Source organism: Sinocyclocheilus anshuiensis, unplaced genomic scaffold, assembly GCF_001515605.1.
Source record: "Sinocyclocheilus anshuiensis isolate Anshui unplaced genomic scaffold, SAMN03320099.WGS_v1.1 scaffold1032, whole genome shotgun sequence".
Lineage (NCBI taxonomy): Eukaryota > Metazoa > Chordata > Actinopteri > Cypriniformes > Cyprinidae > Sinocyclocheilus > Sinocyclocheilus anshuiensis.
This window is the reverse complement of record NW_015549638.1, coordinates 558-17,548: the sequence shown is the minus strand read 5'-3', so window position 1 is coordinate 17,548 and position 16,991 is coordinate 558. Positions and strand designations below refer to the sequence as shown.

At 38.8% G+C, this 16,991-nt stretch overlaps 2 protein-coding genes across 2 annotated transcripts; one reads left to right on the top strand and one right to left on the bottom strand.

Annotated features, from left to right (window-relative positions):
• The first annotated feature begins 2,828 nt into the window (after positions 1-2,828).
• LOC107659836 (pro-MCH 2-like) lies at positions 2,829-4,805 on the top strand. Its single transcript, XM_016448905.1, has 3 exons — positions 2,829-3,098; positions 3,713-3,881; positions 4,279-4,805. Exons 1-3 carry the CDS (start codon positions 2,865-2,867, stop codon positions 4,326-4,328), a joined length of 453 nt encoding a protein of 150 aa, XP_016304391.1. The 5' UTR covers positions 2,829-2,864; the 3' UTR covers positions 4,329-4,805.
• LOC107659825 (PCNA-interacting partner-like) lies at positions 4,737-16,697 on the bottom strand (the record flags this gene model as incomplete). The annotated part of the gene is made up of 9 exons (XM_016448882.1): positions 4,737-5,074; positions 5,889-6,084; positions 9,405-9,486; positions 9,886-10,067; positions 10,149-10,326; positions 13,625-13,779; positions 13,905-14,075; positions 16,255-16,362; positions 16,464-16,697. Coding segments are annotated over 9 exons (1,623 nt in total), but the record flags the coding sequence as incomplete, so codon positions are not given.
• Between the last annotated feature and the right edge of the window lie 294 nt (positions 16,698-16,991).

The window sequence follows — 16,991 nt, the reverse complement described above, 5'->3', positions numbered from 1 at the left end:
CAGAAGGTAACTTCTTGGATGAATTAGATGTGCTGCTCTCAACCTTTCCTGAGGATGGTACTCCCCTAGTTATGCTTGGAGACTTCAACGTCCACCTAGATAAACCTCAGGCTGCAGACTTCCACACTCTGCTTGCCTCTTTTGATCTCAAGAGAGTGTTAACTACGGCTACTCACAAATCAGGCAACCAACTGGACCTTATTTACACATGAAACTGCTCCACTCATGTGCTGGTTACTCCACTCCACACCTCGGATCACTTCCTCCTCACTCTTAACCTCAACATGGTTCCTGATGGACCGAGACTGCCTTGCTTTCAGTTGTTGAAGCCCTAAGACTGGCAAGAGCGGCTTCCAAATCTTCTATACTTATTTTGCTGGATCTGTATGCTGCTTTTGATACGGTGAACCACCAGATCCTCCTGTCAACCCTATTGGCAAAGGGCATCTCATGAACCTCACACCAGTGGTTTGAGCCTTAGCTCTCAGATAGGTCCTTCAAGGTATCTTGGAGAATCACTAGGTTCTGTCATTCAGAAACATGGCTTTTCATATCACTGCTATGCTGATGACCCTCAACTCTACCTCTCATTCCATCCTGATGATCCGACGATAGCTGCTCGCCTTTCAGCTTGTCTAACAGACATTTCTTGCTGGATGAAGGCCCATCACCTTCAACTCAATCTTGCCAAGACAGAACCGTGTGTGGTTCCAGCAAACCCATCATTTCATCACAATCAGTCAAACATTTTTTTTTTAATATTTTGTCACAGTCTCTTGTAAATTCCATGTTATTTTGCTTAGTTCAGAATCGTGAGAGAATCATGATCTCTATTTGATGATCATGATTCTCAGTTTATCCAGAATCGTGCAGCTCTAGTGAGGAGTACCTAGCTCTGTAAAGGTTAAAAACATCTGCTTTAAATTAATTAATTTATAATTTTGGTAACACTCCCAATTTAGCAAATAAGTGTAAATCAGTGTTATTTTATTATTATTTATATACCATTATAGTATTTATTAATATTTATCCATCTTTATCTCTTAACTCTAGCACTCTCTATTCTAATTCTATAAAAAAAAAAATAACACTAGCTTTTCTAATCTTTTTGTATTCTATCTATTTGTTTTCTTTTTATTTATTATACAATTATCAAAAGCAAAAAAGGCCTCTAACACTAGCTTGCTCTATTCTTTTTCTATTCTATCTGTTTTTATTTTTATTTATTATATAATAAAAAAAAATCCTTGCTACGTGTACTGTGTTAAGATACCTGAGACTTGTTATAGCACTTGCATATCATTGCTCTTTTGTTGATTTTGATTGCTTCCATTGTCCTCATTTGTAAGTCGCTTTGGATAAAAGCGTCTGCTAAATGACTAAATGTAAATATAAATGTAAATGTAAACCACAAATGCACTCCAAGTGTTTCATCATGGTGGCAATTGAGGCTTGAAAGGGAATCTACGAATGTTAGTTTGAAATGGCACATCAGAACATTAGATTATTGTGGCGAGGGTAATCAAAGGTGGGAAGAGGTCACTATGGAGGGTGAAACATGTCAGAAAGCAGAGTGGCAACATAGAAAGAGAGGTTACAATAACAGAGCGTCAAACTCTGAAGTTCAGTTGTGCTCTTGCTGGAACAGTCGTGTCTCCATGGACCAGCTGAGTCCTTCAGTAGAGGCTCTCTCACTCCAACACAAATACTCACTAAATAAAGGCTGAGTGTTCCAAGTAAAATCACTTCAGCTGAGTTCAATAACTATTATTCATGTCCCATTTCTTCTTGCCATGAGCAATGCGAACACACTTCTGATTTCTTATGAAGTACCCTACAGGACTCGGGCTGTGACTAGTACAAAAACTTAAAACAGAAAAAAACTGTGCGTAATGCGGGTTTGTCAGATATCATCTAAGAGTCATCTTGAGATCATCTTGAGAGTGTGCACCAATATTTCCTGTGAGCCCATATTATTTATCTGCAAGCAAATGACTCTTATGAATTGGTTAATTTTAATGAATCAGTTAAAAAGATTACCAGACACATTTACCGCTCTGCAAAATTTAACAGGCGAAGTCCTGTAATTTCAATATTTGCCATTTCCCCTCGCAGATTTCGTGACCTTCAGGAGCACTTGGTAATTACAGAACGGTGTGTTGGAGCGGGGTAGAACTGAACTCTGCAGGTAGGTAAATCTTCAAGAAGAAGATTGGGCACCCCTGGTCTATTGAAATTACTAATAATCCAGCTCTGACCTACAAACAAAAAAAGAACAAGAAGATAATGGACGATACCATGAGGAGACGGCGCCAAGGGAATTGGAGTCATCTGATGGATGATGACATCTCACAACCGGTATATTTCCTTCTTTGAGGCTAATTCCTTTCATATCGTAAACATTTGCAATTTATCATTACCACTGTTCAGACAAAATGTAACCTCAATGTAAAACCTTTAACCTGCTGCATGAGCTCGATAAACTAAGTTATGGCAGGGGGTACAAACACTATATTGGAAGGGGATGCCCTTTCTCCAGATTCACAATGAAATGCTGACAAATGTTATTTGGCCTTTTACAAAACCACAGTGGGGTCTTTTAGAAAAAGGAAAACCATTCAAAATATAATCCTCCTGGTTTAAAACATCTCCCAATATCCTCCCTGTGGATGGGCATCCACCTCTTGTAAAGGTGAACGACTTTTCACCAAAGGAGAGCAACGGAAATCATCAATACTCAAAAATAGCTCGAAAAGGACAACTCATCATCATGAGACACTATAAAAGCACACATCTGATTCTTAGTGGACATGCGAGTGCAAAGCCAGGTTCCTGCAATTAAGTCAACCAAATTACCCAAGATCATGGCATCTTCCTACATGGTCGTCTTTGCACTTGCACTTTTAGTTGAATTGACTACAGCTTTGCCCAAAGTTAAGATGGACGAAGAACGTACAGACCAAGATAGACTAGTGTCGATAGCAGGAGAAGACGATGCAAGCGAAATGGGACCTGGGCAGCTCACCTTCAGAAGACACCCCATCATAGAGGGCAGACTGGTGGATGAAGACGGGACAAAACGCATCTTCATACTTGCCGTAAGTGTTTGCACGTTAATTTTTCGTGCAATTTTTAATTTTTTAAGATTCCATGATTGTATTTGCCAACATCTACATGCACTTTAAATCAGGAAATCATACCAGTCCGATTTTGCTGGTGTGGTATGAATCAGACGACCTTTCAATGGGTATCAAACAGAGCTTTCTCAATTCAAAGCTGAATTGTCCTCACATTGGTACAATTATCAGTGTAGTAATGGAACAGTCGGAGAGGACTATGGGAAGGACGTGGTCACAAGAGGGGAAATGGAATCTATGGATAAAAGGGCCCACGTTGATATTGTGAAAATTGGCTAAGAGAGGCATGGGAAACTTTATCTCAATTTGACACATTTCTTCCATGTGGGGCTCCATGTGCCGGCTTTGCTCCAGTAGTTTGGGAGCAGTTATGGAGAGGGATCTTGAGGCTGCCCTTGGGCGTGTGTTGTTCGAATTAACTTAAACATCTCCAGGTGTGGTTTCAGACTTTCATACAGCAGGAAAAATGCCTGTAGAGGGAGCAGTGTTTTGGGTTTAGCTTGGGCTGCTTCTGTTCAAGTGGCTGTTCCGTGTTCTGATGTGCGGACTAAAAATGCCTTTCCCTTTTCCACCAGGACACAGGAATAAAAGGGTCTCTTGGGAGGGAAGCAAACCTTGCCTTTTCGAGAACCTTCACTGTGCTGCCGCCGCGTGGGACGGATCATGCTCTGGATGGATTCAACATGAGGGATGAGCGACGAAGCATAGATGATGTCATTCCCGTGGGCAGAAGGGACATAGACAGTAAGCACTGCCAAGTTTCTTATCGTCCTCCTCCCCATCTTCTTTGTAGATATTCTTACATGGCCATGAAAGTAACCTGATATGCTTGAGGACTACTTTACATTTTGAATCATTACACATATATATGTATAGTTTTAAACAATTTACTCGGGATGGACTGGCCAGGCCATCTCCATGCCTATGGTCCGAGATACTGGTCTTACCTGGTTCAAGCTGGTCTCCCAATTGAAAAGTGTTCAAAACCCCTCTACAACTGGAAAATCAGACCAGCAAACCAGCTTAGGTTGTTTTAATCTTTGTTTCAGCAGGGAATACACCAGTGAGTAAACAACAGTTAGCCCAGTTACATTTAATGCTTGCTTGCTAATTTGCTTTGCTCTTCCTGTTCTCTTCACAGTGCTAAGGTGCATGATAGGGAGAGTATACAGGCCCTGTTGGCAAGCTTGAAAACGGAGCAGCTGACAAAGCACCTGCATGATTTTCCCAGCTCTCCCCTGATCCTGCAAGATACTCCAAATATAAAAAGATGACAAACACACTTGTATGATTTAAAAAGAACTGAAATAAAAATTTATTAAAATCTGCAAAGTACGAGTCGTGTTCAAGGGGAACAGAAAGTATTCATCATGACTGTCACACAATCCTAAAATGAAATGATAGAGTTCTTTCTCTGCCAACTCATAATCTTCCCCTTTACATCGCAAACATGCACACACACACAAATATATACACGCACACATCCCGTCAGTAATAATCTGGAGAAGAGTGACACGACTTGTATTAAAAGCATTTATATGGCTATTTTACCCAAAAACAAAAGGCTTAGAACAACATGAGGGGGAGTAAATTACCAATTTAGCATCATTGGTGAGTAAATTACAGTCTGAAAAAGCCAGTGAGCTTGCCCTGACCAGCGATGAGCTTCTTGCCGGCAGCTTTAACATTCCTTTTCCCCAGGCCTCCGGCAGGAGCCTTGGCAGGGGGTCTTTTCTGAGGGGGCTGGTTCTCTTCTCTTCCTTGCTCAGCGCATTCTCTATTGGCAAGCTTTCTCTTTGAGGTCCCGGTTGCTCTTCTGAGCTGTTCTGGCTGGGTCCCCTTCCCACCTGCTCGGTTCCAAGCATTTCCACTATGTTCCCCCAGAGCGGATTGGCCGGGACCTTCACGCCTTAAGTTAGTGGCCTCTGGGTCCATATCCACAGAAAAACAAGAAAGGGGGGACAAAAGAAAAACATTAGACTTTGAGAACAAGGTGAAACAATGAACAGGAATAAAAAAGGAGGGAGGGCTGAGGACATAAGGGTAGAAAAGGGTATGATGAAATTGCTGACGTTAGTCTGCACTTTAACAGGCGGTGTGTTTATTTTACAGCGCTGAAACTGAACATTTGTCATGTAATCCGATGGAGCAAAGCCCGCATTCCCACAAAAAGTGAGCGGGGGGGAGGGGGTGGAGAGGAACGTGTGCTCTTAAGAGTTTTTACAACAGATGTGGGGGCAGCCAGGTTTTATGGGATGGGGAATCGTTTAAAGGTTGATCTTAAGTACCAGTCCCAAAGCAGGGACTGGGCAGGGATCAAGGCCTGGGCTGTGGAGGTGGACCTGGGCATCTTTCCGACCGTGTGGCGTCAGAAAAAGGGACCCAAAGACCTAACCCCCCTTTAAAAAAAAAAAAAAAAAAAAGGAAGCAGCCAAAAAATACTTAAAACCCCATGAAATGACTTAATGAATGCAGATTCCTTATCGATCGGTCGCAGTGGGTGGGACATTCTCAGACATTTCTAGAGAACACGTGATAGGACATGAACCTGTGGCATCATCATAAATTTGGCTCTGGTTTCTCAGAAGAGAAAGCCTACACATTTTAAAAGCATTATAGAAGCTAATGTTTCATTAATTTAAATTTTAAAAGGACACAACAGCATTTACATGGTCTCAAAACTAATACCCAAGGACTAAGAGTGACAAAACTAATTTTGCATAGCGTCTTTAAATGTGACAGAGGCACTACCTTTGAGACTGATGTCCATCCCAGTTGGGTCATGCTCTTCCTCCACAGTCACTGGTAAAGGGACGGGTTTTTTGGGTGCAGGGTGCATACAGGTGGGAAGTTGGCTGGTGCTGGGAAACTCCAACACCCGGTTGAGGGGCAGCTCATCATCCTTGTATGTGCATGCAAACTGAGAGCGGATGGTTGGCCGCACATCCTTTAAAGAAAAAAAAATATATATAAAAAATATGAAGTTAATTTTAAAAAATGTACTTAATTTTTAAACCGCAACAACAGCTTAAAGAATGTTTTTTACTCATTACAGCTATAAAATTATACCACTTTTGCTAAAAAAAAAAAAGCGATTTATAATTTTTAAATCCAAAAATAAATAAACATAATAATCCAAGACTAAACCTTAACAAGACCTTATGCATATTACCTGCTTGATAACATGCCATAGGTTTAAAGGGATAGTTCACCCAAAAATAAAAATTGTGTCTTTACACATACTAATTACTCACCCTCATGTCGTTCCAAACCTGTAAGACCTTCGTTCATTTTCGGAACACAAATTAAGGTATTTTTGTTGAAATCCAAGAGCTTTCTGACCCTGCATAGACAGCAACGCAACTGACACGTTTAAGGCCCAGAAAGGACATAGTTAAAATAATCCAAGTGACATCAGTGGTTCCACTGTTCAATCAGTGTCAGTCTTCGATGCATGTTCACGGCTCCTGGGTCAGCAACATCCTATACATGGTACTCTCGTGAACACACTTCACATGGAACAAACTGACACACAAAAAATTGTTGAATAAAGTCACTATTTTTGTTTTCTTTGCGCACAAGAAGTATTCCCGTAGCTGCATAACATTACGGTTGAACCCCTGATGTCACATGGACTATTTCAATGATGTCCTTACTACCTTTCTGGGCCTTGAACGTGTCAGTTGCATTGCGGTCTATGCAGGGTTAGTAAGCGCTCGGATTTAATCAAAAACATCTTCATTTGTCTTCCGAAGATAAAAGAGGGTCTTACGGGTTTGGAACGACATGAGGGCGAGTAATTCATGACAGAATTTTCATTTTTGGGTGAACTGCCCCTTTAAGTTTGCAAAACATGAATATTATCAATGAATGATGTATGGGACAGTGGCACTGCAGCACTGGTACAACAGGACAAATGACGCTGTCCAGAAACACTCTGATACAGTCCTCAGGTCATCAGGCTGTCTTATTTTTGAGCCCTGCTGATATAACTGGGTGGACATGACCACATCTAAAATCTTATGAGAATGAAAAAAAAAAACAAAAAACAAAAAAAAAAGGATAAATGCTGCGGTCCAGAGGCTAGGGTGAGGAGCATGAAAGAAGGAAATGGTAGCTCGCACAGGCGTAGTGAACCTCTAAGGTCTCAAGGGTCTCAAAGAAGCGCTTATCCACCTCTTTCAGGGCCTTTGATCCATCCCTGCTAAGGATTATCAGGATTCAAGGGGGGATCAAAGTTTGAGTGCAGCTTTTTCAAAGCACTTTCTTAAAAGAGCACCTAAAACAACAGTATTGCTCAGACTGGGTGCTTTCATATGGGAGGCTTACATGGTACGTTGGGCAGCCCTGATTGTACACCAATAGAGAGCCTTAAAAAAAACAATTGCGACAGGCTGGATCCACCAGCTACTTCCTCTGATATGAACGTCATCATTAAGCCCTCAATAAGATGAGGGGCGTGTCTGTGTTTGTGAAGCACACAATGACATGACACATGGTTAAATAACACCTGTTTTGGGACAAACCCACTGAGCCAGCTGACACAGCACCAGCAGCAGTGATATTATGACCCCATTTACATGTGGTATTAACATCGGATCAAATTATAAGTGGTGAGCTGAGACACATTAGTGGTCATGGTATTCATTTGGTAGTAATGTGTATCGAATGAGTTCAATCAGGGGAGGGTCTCTGATTATATATTACTGTCTATGTCAACGTTTTATTCAATGTTGGAATAATAATTATAAAAATAGTCATTATCCATACATATCCAGGGTGTTTCCCTGCCTTTTCTGGCCCAAGACGCTGTGATGGATTCAAGATTTCTGCAACCCAACATAGACCTGAATGGTTTGGAGAATGGATGGATGGATTTTTTATTTTATTTTTTTAAACAATTAGGTTTAAATTAATATTAAACAACTTTACTTCTGATACTTTTATAACAACAAAAACACCACAATTTTTAGAATAAACAATTTAATAATATTCTATTATTAATACTTACTAAAATCGTATTATCCCATTTACACCTGTACTTACGACCATCCATTTGAGATTGGGTGACCAGATACAGATCTTAATACCAGAGGCCTGTTTTGAGTGTGTTTTAATGAACATTCTTAGCACGAAATAAACTAACATTATGTAAAAATGTACTACCATCCTTTTATATGCATAATACTGGCCCTCAGTGTATCGACTGGGGTTCATTATGAGTTCATTAAACCTTACAACATAACTGTACTCAGAATAATCTGTCTCTGCAGTCTTGCTGCTGGAGGAACCTCTTGATCTCTCCCCTTGTGCCAATCGACGTCAGTTTGTGATGAAACTATTGGAGTACGGCTGGATAAAGTCATTCTGCAGACAACAGGAAACAATAACCTTTCAAGTTTCCCTTGCTAGCTGAGTAACTCCACTGATATGGCATGTTCAAAGTGAAATTGATGTAGAAAGCTTCCGCCCGTCCAGTTCAGGAAGCGGTGAGCTGCCCGGGGACCATTACCGCTCACTAACACAGGAAGGCGGCCAGAAAGTGGAGGTCTAAAGAGACATCTGCTAGTGCAATCAAATAAAGAAGCCTTTTAACAAAATGTGCCTAGCATACATGTTCACAGAGCACTCACCATTTCTAATTGGTGAAGATGCCCAGTACTTAAAAAAAAAATTAAAAAAAATGTAACTGCCATTTATCACCACATTTAAAATGTGTTAGCAATCCAGAGACTAGTTTAGATTGGTTTCAGAAACAAGCTTCTTGACAGACATCATTTAGTTGCTATTCAGGCCGTCGTTTCATATTAAGAGACTTATATCTTTCATGAATTTTATGACCGACCAGTAAAAAAAATTCTTATAAGGCCAAGAGATAATACTAAATTTTTTGGCACATACGAATGTAATCTTTCTTCTCACAGCCCAGTGGGGCATTTAAAAAATGTTTCTGGATAAGATAGGCTTTAATTGTGCAAGCGTGCATCACTGCCAGAGGTTATTGGTTAAAGTCTGGAGTGTACTGTACGACACTAAATTTCACACTCAGTGGTTGTTTTTATATAACAGGAAACCTGCTGCACAAGCACCATGCATAAAAAAAACAGCTGTATAAATTTGCACATTACAAAACAGAGGAAGCAGATGATATAGCTGGTGAATGTGCATTACTTGCAGTCTGTTTTAAAAATCAAGTGTCACATTCAATTTCGGTTTGACCGCTATTTGAGACTGGGGTCTCTGCTTACAGCCCCCATGATTCTTTACCTTGGACTTGATGTGTTCTTGTTGGCTCAAGATGCGGTTCCGTAAAGGCTCTGGAGAAGATCCCGTGGGAGCATCTGGAGATCTATAGGCACAAAGTGGAAAGCGAACAAGCTGAATATTCAAAGATTAAAACAAAGTGTTGAAGTGCAAATCAAAATGATACAACAAAAATAAATTGCAAACATTTAATTAGTCAAATAAACACATATATACACAAATTAACTTTGTCACACCTATCACCTAACAAAATACGAACATTTATTACCGACTGCATTATTGCATTACATTTATTATTATTATTATTAATAATAATAATAATAATAATAAAATGAATGAAAAAATTATATTTTAAGCATCTAATTAGGCATTATTATAAATTTACTTGAATTTAATGAAAAAAAACAACAAAAAAAGATTTTTGCATCTGTTTTTGTGCTATGACCATATTTAACATATTTTACAGCCCAGTGGTGTAACTCACTTGTAAAGGGTAAGAAGACAAGCTCCAGAGGTGCCATTAAGAACTGGATGATCTTCAGAGAGCAATTCCGCCTTGTTCCTGCAGGGCGGTGCTAGTGCTTCTTCATCCAAAAGAGTCATTAGAACCTTAACAGTCTCTCGTCCCCCATAGGCAGTGGAGTGGTTAATAGCATATGCTTTGGGCTAAAAAGGAAACATCTTGTGTCTTACTAATGAGGTTGGAAGAAATATTTGGAGAAGATAGAGTACATCCACTATTTTTACCCTTGCTGGACTGATTCCCATGCCAACCACTGAACGCGTCTGCATGGTGTGTATTTGAACGATTCTTTCCTTGAGACTTTTGGCCGTATCCTCTGCTGCAAGGTACACTGGGTCTCCATTACTGCGGCCTTTGACCAGAGCAGCTCTAATACTAGACACCAGCTTGGATCCAGCTTCTCTGTTGGAAGAAAACAGTGCAATGCAGACAATTAAAAACACACATTTTCATATTTTAGCCGTCCTAAAGGTGCAGTCACAAACTTCAAAGGGGTAGTTCACCCCAAAATGAAAATTCTCTCATTAATTACTCACCCTCATGTCGTTCCAAACCCGTAAGACCTTCTTTCATCTTCGGAACACAAATTAAGATATTGTTGATGAAATCTGAGAGCTTTATGATGTTTTGTTATTTTTTTTTTCTTTTCGTAGACTCATAACATTGAGGTTTAACCACTGATGTCACATGGACTATTTTAACGTCCTTTTAATGTCCTTACTAACTTTCTGGGCCTTGAACGTGTCAGTTGCGTTGCTGTCTATGCAGGGTCAGAAAGCTGTCGGATTTAATCAGAAATATCTTAATTTGTGTTCTGAAGATGAACGAAGGTCTTACTGGTTTGGAACGACATGAGGGTGAGTAATTAATGACAGAATTATTTATTTTTGGCTGAACTATCCCTTTAAATATTCTTCCATTCATACACATGCAAACACAACAGTAAGTGCACAAGTACATAAATCAAGTTTTATCTTAAGCTCATGTTTTGTGAACTTTAACCTGCAAATCCATGTTTAAAAAAAAAAAGAGCTTTGAAATAGAGGATCTAAATGCTACAGATAAACCTCTTGGCTAGGAAAAGAAAACACACACACACACACACACACACACACACACACACACACACACACAAAAACTCTAATTTAGGTGGTTTATTTAGCAAATCAACACAAGCTTTATAGTTTGCAGTGTTGTAAAATTGCTGTATATTTAACATTCTGAACACATTATTCAGTGATCCCATACATCTTGACCAATGAATTTCCATGATTTTTTCATAACCTTTCCACTACTGCATCATTCAAACCGATTTGTCAACCGATTTGGCTTTAAAGACAATGGTTCACACTCAAATTACTATGGCTTGCAAGCAAGTTTCCAGATCACTATGCATGTTTTTAGATCAATATCTATAAATTGCCTACTACTACTACTACTACTACTACTACTACTACTACTACTACTACTAGATTATTATTATTGCTATTATTGACTATTAAAAAAATTCCCCAGGCCTAGAAAACTTGATTTTAAAAATAAGTTTCCAGGTTTCCCATGACTGTCAGACTCCTGATTATTTGTTATATAAAGAGATTTGCTGCATAGAAACGATTTTGCTTTATTAAAATCTAGTGTGACCACTCTTTAACACATGTAAAAATGTGGCCTAGGAGGGTCCAAGAAGTTTTCGTGCCAGACCAGTGCTATTGGTGTACTCCACCTCACTTTATGTGTGAATATATGAAGAGATTAATAAATGTAAACATTTGGGCTGCAGCGGGAAAGAGGCCGCCCTGAATCCCTGACCTTGCTTTTGTGAAAGGGAATTACAGTAACAGAATCATCTGGGAAAACAGATGTTAGCTGTACGAGAGACCCCGATTCCCCCGTAAGGAGTGTTTGTGTGTGGTAATACAGTACTCCATAAGGTGCTGGGAGGTGGGGAACTGCACAGGCAGGGTAGCAGGCCGATGAAAGACCCCTTTTGGCTCAGCGCTCACACTCTCTCATCAGAGAAAAGAGTGAACAGGACCACATGCAGCAGGTTCAAGGCACTTCCATCAAAAATGAAGTTGATGCACATGATGCACTGCAGGAAATGACCTTTCTGAATAACTCAATCATCTATTCAATTCAGCTCCATGTGTTGTGCTGCCAAACGTCTAGTGGAGATTTGCTTGGACGTTTTGAAGTGCGATTTATCATGGCAAAATCTCGTTGTTATGACGTTTAATCAGAGTTATCAAACTAAGGAGGGACAAGGCCGCCATTTGCTGTTCGGTACAACACACTTTGATGTTCCTCAGATAAACATGCTTGAACAATTCAGGCGATTTCATTAATACTGGTGCAGACGTCATTAAAGGTTGCTTTTGAGAAGAGGATCATGTATCGATACATGGCAGCAGGTAAAAAATGAGAGAATCCGTTTTTAAGATAGGACGAGACCAACAGATCCACAAATGCAGATAGCAAGTACATTTTCTTTGGGCAAAGCAAGGTGATACAAAATCTGTTGTATAAATCAAAGGCTTCTATACATTCATCTAGGGTTGTGCACTGATGATAGGGAGACAGAAATGAAGTCAAGGCAAGGTCATGACTGTCCTGGCTTTTAATTCAAAGCATTGACTATGGTCACAATATCATAATACTCATACTATTGCTTAGGTTAGTATACAGTATGTGCAACATACAGTGTGCAATGTTTTTGACCTGCAACATCAACCAAAAAGAGCATGGAGTTGAATTACTGAAATAAATGAACTTTTCCACGACATTCTAATTTATTGAGATGCACCTGTACAAGAAACAAAGTGCATGACATGGAATAATGTATCTCAAAACCCAATGCACTCTAAAAGACCTTCCATTTCTAGTGTTACTGATTAGAAGCAAGGAATATTAGTGATTATTTTTGGCTGATTTGGCTTAAATAAACAAATAAATGTAACCTTACTGCAAACACAGTGACTTTATGCATCGTGGTACTCTTGTGAATGCACAGCAACTTACAGGGAAGAGAAGAAATTGATGAATAAAGTAATTATTTTTGTTTGCTTTTTGCACACAAAAAGTATTCTCGTAGCTTCATAAAATTACGGTTGAACCACTGATGTCACATGGACTATTTAACAATGTCCTTGCTACTTTTCTGGGCCTTGAATGTGGTAGTTTTGTTGCTGTCTATGCAGGGTCAGAAAGCTCTCGGATTTCATCAAAAACATCTTCATTTGTGTTCCTAAGATGAACAAAGATCTTACGGGTTTGGAACGAGACGAGTAATTTATGATAGAATTTTCATTTTTGTATGAACTATCCCTTTAATCATATTAATTAATAATATTATAAGAGTGCTTAAATAAATGTTTAAAGGTATGCAAGCTTTTTTTTCAGGACCAAGCATGCATAAATAAATAAATGTAATAATAGGAAAATACATCAAAGAAAAAATGACTGACTTTCTAAATTGAATACAATTCATTTTTAATAAATTTAGTCCTGAATTAATTTTGTATTAATTTTTTGGCCTGTATTACAAGAACTCTATATTTCCAGCGAAGGAAAACATCTACAGCTGCTATGCAGACTTAAGACATTTGTTGTGTTCAGAATGGAATACTGTGGATATGTATTTCCGATACAGGATTTATATATAAAAAAATAAAAATAAAAAAATAAAAAGCATGATACGTACCTGGGATTAGGGGTTTCTCCCAGAACTTCTTGACACTGGTCGACAAAATTGAGAAACTCAGATAAACCCTTTACGTGCTTCCTTAAGGGGTGAGACTCAGGTGGGGCATACCCCTTTCCTCCCAACTGTATGGCCCTGACAAATGATGTTACTGTCTGAATATACAAAAACGGCAATTAATTAGCATTCACATTATGGTTAAAAAGATATGTAGTTAAACAAAAATGTGTGCAAATTTATAAATTTATCTATCTTAAAGTATATGTCATTGCAAATTCACCAGGAAGAGAGACGAGGCGCTGTCGCAGGCAGCATGTCTAAGGTCAGTAAAGGCACTGTGACCCAGAGAGCGATTTGGGTTGTCCAGGGTGTATGCGAGGGCCAGGTCGTTCTTAGAGTTCACCAGAAGGCCCAAATAAAAACAGAAAACTCTCCTAACAACTCTCTGTATCTGCAGGAAAAGGTTGAACAACACCTTAGTGGAATAATTGGAAATGTACTAAAAACAAATGTTAACTGAAAGGATAAAATGGTTTGTTTTTAACAGGAACGATTCATACTCTTCCGTTCTGCAATACTGATGAGTCAGTTAGCTGACTTGGACTCATGTTGTATAAAGGACGGGCTTTTTCCACAGCCCCTTAAGCTTAAACAGGCCAGGCTCATAAACTTCATCACCCCCAGTATTACAGTGGCAAAACCCAGCGTCTACTCACACATAAATCAGAGCCCAGCAGAGCAGCTGTGAACAAAACTGGGCAAGAGTAGCAGCAGTTTCAACACACTATACAAAGTGCTTTTAAAACATCCTGTTCTCATTTCACGATTGTGAATATGGTATGATATGATATTAACATTGTTCTGAATAAGAGGCACATGCAAGGGGGTGAAATTTAACAGCTAACAAAAGGGAAAAAGACAGCCAGCAAAACAATACTAGAGTAAGATCTCAACATAAATGTAACAGAATCAGATCCTTTGCTAAACTTCAGCCTCCTTAGTTACTGTTGCCAGGTGCAATAAGCTTTAAACTGTCATACAGGATACCTTCACTTAATTCTATTACAAGTAATTATAATAACATCCATTCATATTAATGATACATTTTAATTAAAACATTTTATAAATAAAACATTTTACTAATATAATATAAATGCAGTTGTGCTCATAAGTTTACATACCCCTTGCAGAATGTGCAACATGTTAATAATTGAAACAAAATAAGAGGGATCATGAAAATTGCATGTTATTTTTTATTTAGTACTGTCCTAAATAAGCTATTTCACACAACAGATGTTTACATATACAACACAAGACAAAATAATAACTGAATTTATAAAAATGACACCATTCAAAAGTTTGCATACCCTTGAATCTTAATACTACGTGTCATTTCCTGGATGATCCACGACTGTTTTTATATTTTGTGATAGTGGTTCATAAATCCCTTGTTGGTCCTGAGCAGTTCAACTGCCTGCTGTTCTTCAGAAAAATCTCCAGCTCCTGCACATTCTTTGGTTTTCCAGCATGTTCTGCATATTTGAACCCTTTCCAAAAGTGACTATGATTTTGAGATCCATATTTTCACACTGAGGACAACTGAGGCACTCATACACAACTATTACAAAAGGTGAAAACATTTACTGATGCTCAAGAAGGCAACACAATGCATTAAGAGCCAGGGGAAGTAAACTCTCGATGTAGACTCTTATTTTGTTTCAATTATTAACATTGCACATTCTGCAAGGGGTATGTAAACTTATGAGCACAACTGTGTGTGTATATATGCGTGTATGTGTGTGCTTATATATGCATGTATATGTACAGTACAGTGCAAAAATCTTAGGCCACTAGTATTTTCACCAACCAAAAAAATGGTTTTAAGTCAGTTATTTCTATCTTTTGCTGTAGTGTGTCAGTAGGAAATATCAGTTTACATTTCAAAACATTATTTTGGTATTAATTGTAATAATCCAGTGAGATTTTTGTATGCACAAGGAGTCTGACAGCAGCCAGTGCTCCACACAGAGATCTGATCTCACCATCATCTAATCTGTCTGGAATGATATGAAGAAACAGAAAAAACTGAGACAGACTAAATCCAGAAGAACTGTGGCAACATCTCCAAGACACTTCAAGAAACCTACCTGCAAAGCTACAGTACTGTGAAAAGTTTTAGGCACTTGTATAAAAAAAAAAAAATGCTGTAACATGAGGATGCTTTCAAAAAGAAATGTCATAAATGGATTTTATTTATTAATTAACTTCTATTAACTAAATCAAATCAACATTTGGTGTGACCACACTTTGCATTTAAAACAGCTTTTGTCCTAGGTACACTTGTGCATAGTTTTTCAGTTAGCTTTGCAGTTAGCTTTCTTGAAGTGGAGATGTTGCCACAGTTCTTCTGGATTTAGTCTGTCTTAGCTTGAACGACACCAAAGAATTAGGTGCCGTTCACATGAAGTTTTTTATTTTTACATGCAATTCAGTAAATAAAGTAAAAGTGTTACGTGCTTTGTTGAAATATTTGTGTTCAACCCATTTGCTGTAATGTTTTGTGAATAAGAGCCATACACACACAAAAAACACCTCTAATTCTAGTCTTATGCTAATGCATCACCATTTACCTGTGGACTACAGATTGCCTTGTTAGATGGAGTTGCGGGACACAAAGGAAGAGGATCCATTTTCTCCAAACTCTCCTTCTCACCAATGAGAAACTGAAACAGTTGCATCTAGATATTGAGATAAGACAGAGAACATGCCACAGATTCAAGATCTTTGAGAAAGACGACTGAAAGAACAACCAAATCTGAGGCCCATTGGCAGCACTCACCGCGGTTAGGGGCTCCTCAGGGTCCTCATTTATCCGAAGCTCCTTGAACATAATGAAGACATCAATCAAGTCCACAGTATTAGTGCGTTTCAAAAAGCAGTCATACTCTTTTCGGATGAGGTCATAGTTTTGCGGAAGAGGGATATCGTTGTGGGATAGCTGGAGTTTATCCAGAAGGAAGTATTTCCAGGCAGTCAAGACTTCACTCAAAACAACACCAAAGTCCCCATGTTCCTGTCAGGAGCAGAGCAAACACAGGGACAAGCATATTACGCAGAACCACTCCACAGAAAATGTACAGATACGGAACAAAATGTATGATTCAAACTTGTGGGACTCATTCTTTTTCCTAACGCAGCATGTATAGACTGCAAGCAAACATTTACATTGAAAGTGGAAATTCTATAAAATGATGTTCAAAAGTCCACCTATGAAAGTGTGTTTTTCAGGCACTTTTTAAAAAAAATTAAATTATCAGCAGGAGAATTCCAGTAAAAATGTTTGGGGGGGGGGGGGTTGTTTTCCTAC

What these genes read in the sequence shown, in the direction of transcription:
- LOC107659836 (XM_016448905.1), top strand. Translation starts at nt 2,865, where the DNA reads ATGGCATCTTCCTACATGGTCGTCTTTGCACTTGCACTTTTAGTTGAA. An exon ending in AACGCATCTTCATACTTGCC is followed by an intron (nt 3,099 to 3,712) that starts GTAAGTGTTTGC and finishes CTTTTCCACCAG; the next exon opens with GACACAGGAATAAAAGGGTC. An exon ending in GGGCAGAAGGGACATAGACA is followed by an intron (nt 3,882 to 4,278) that starts GTAAGCACTGCC and finishes TTCTCTTCACAG; the next exon opens with TGCTAAGGTGCATGATAGGG.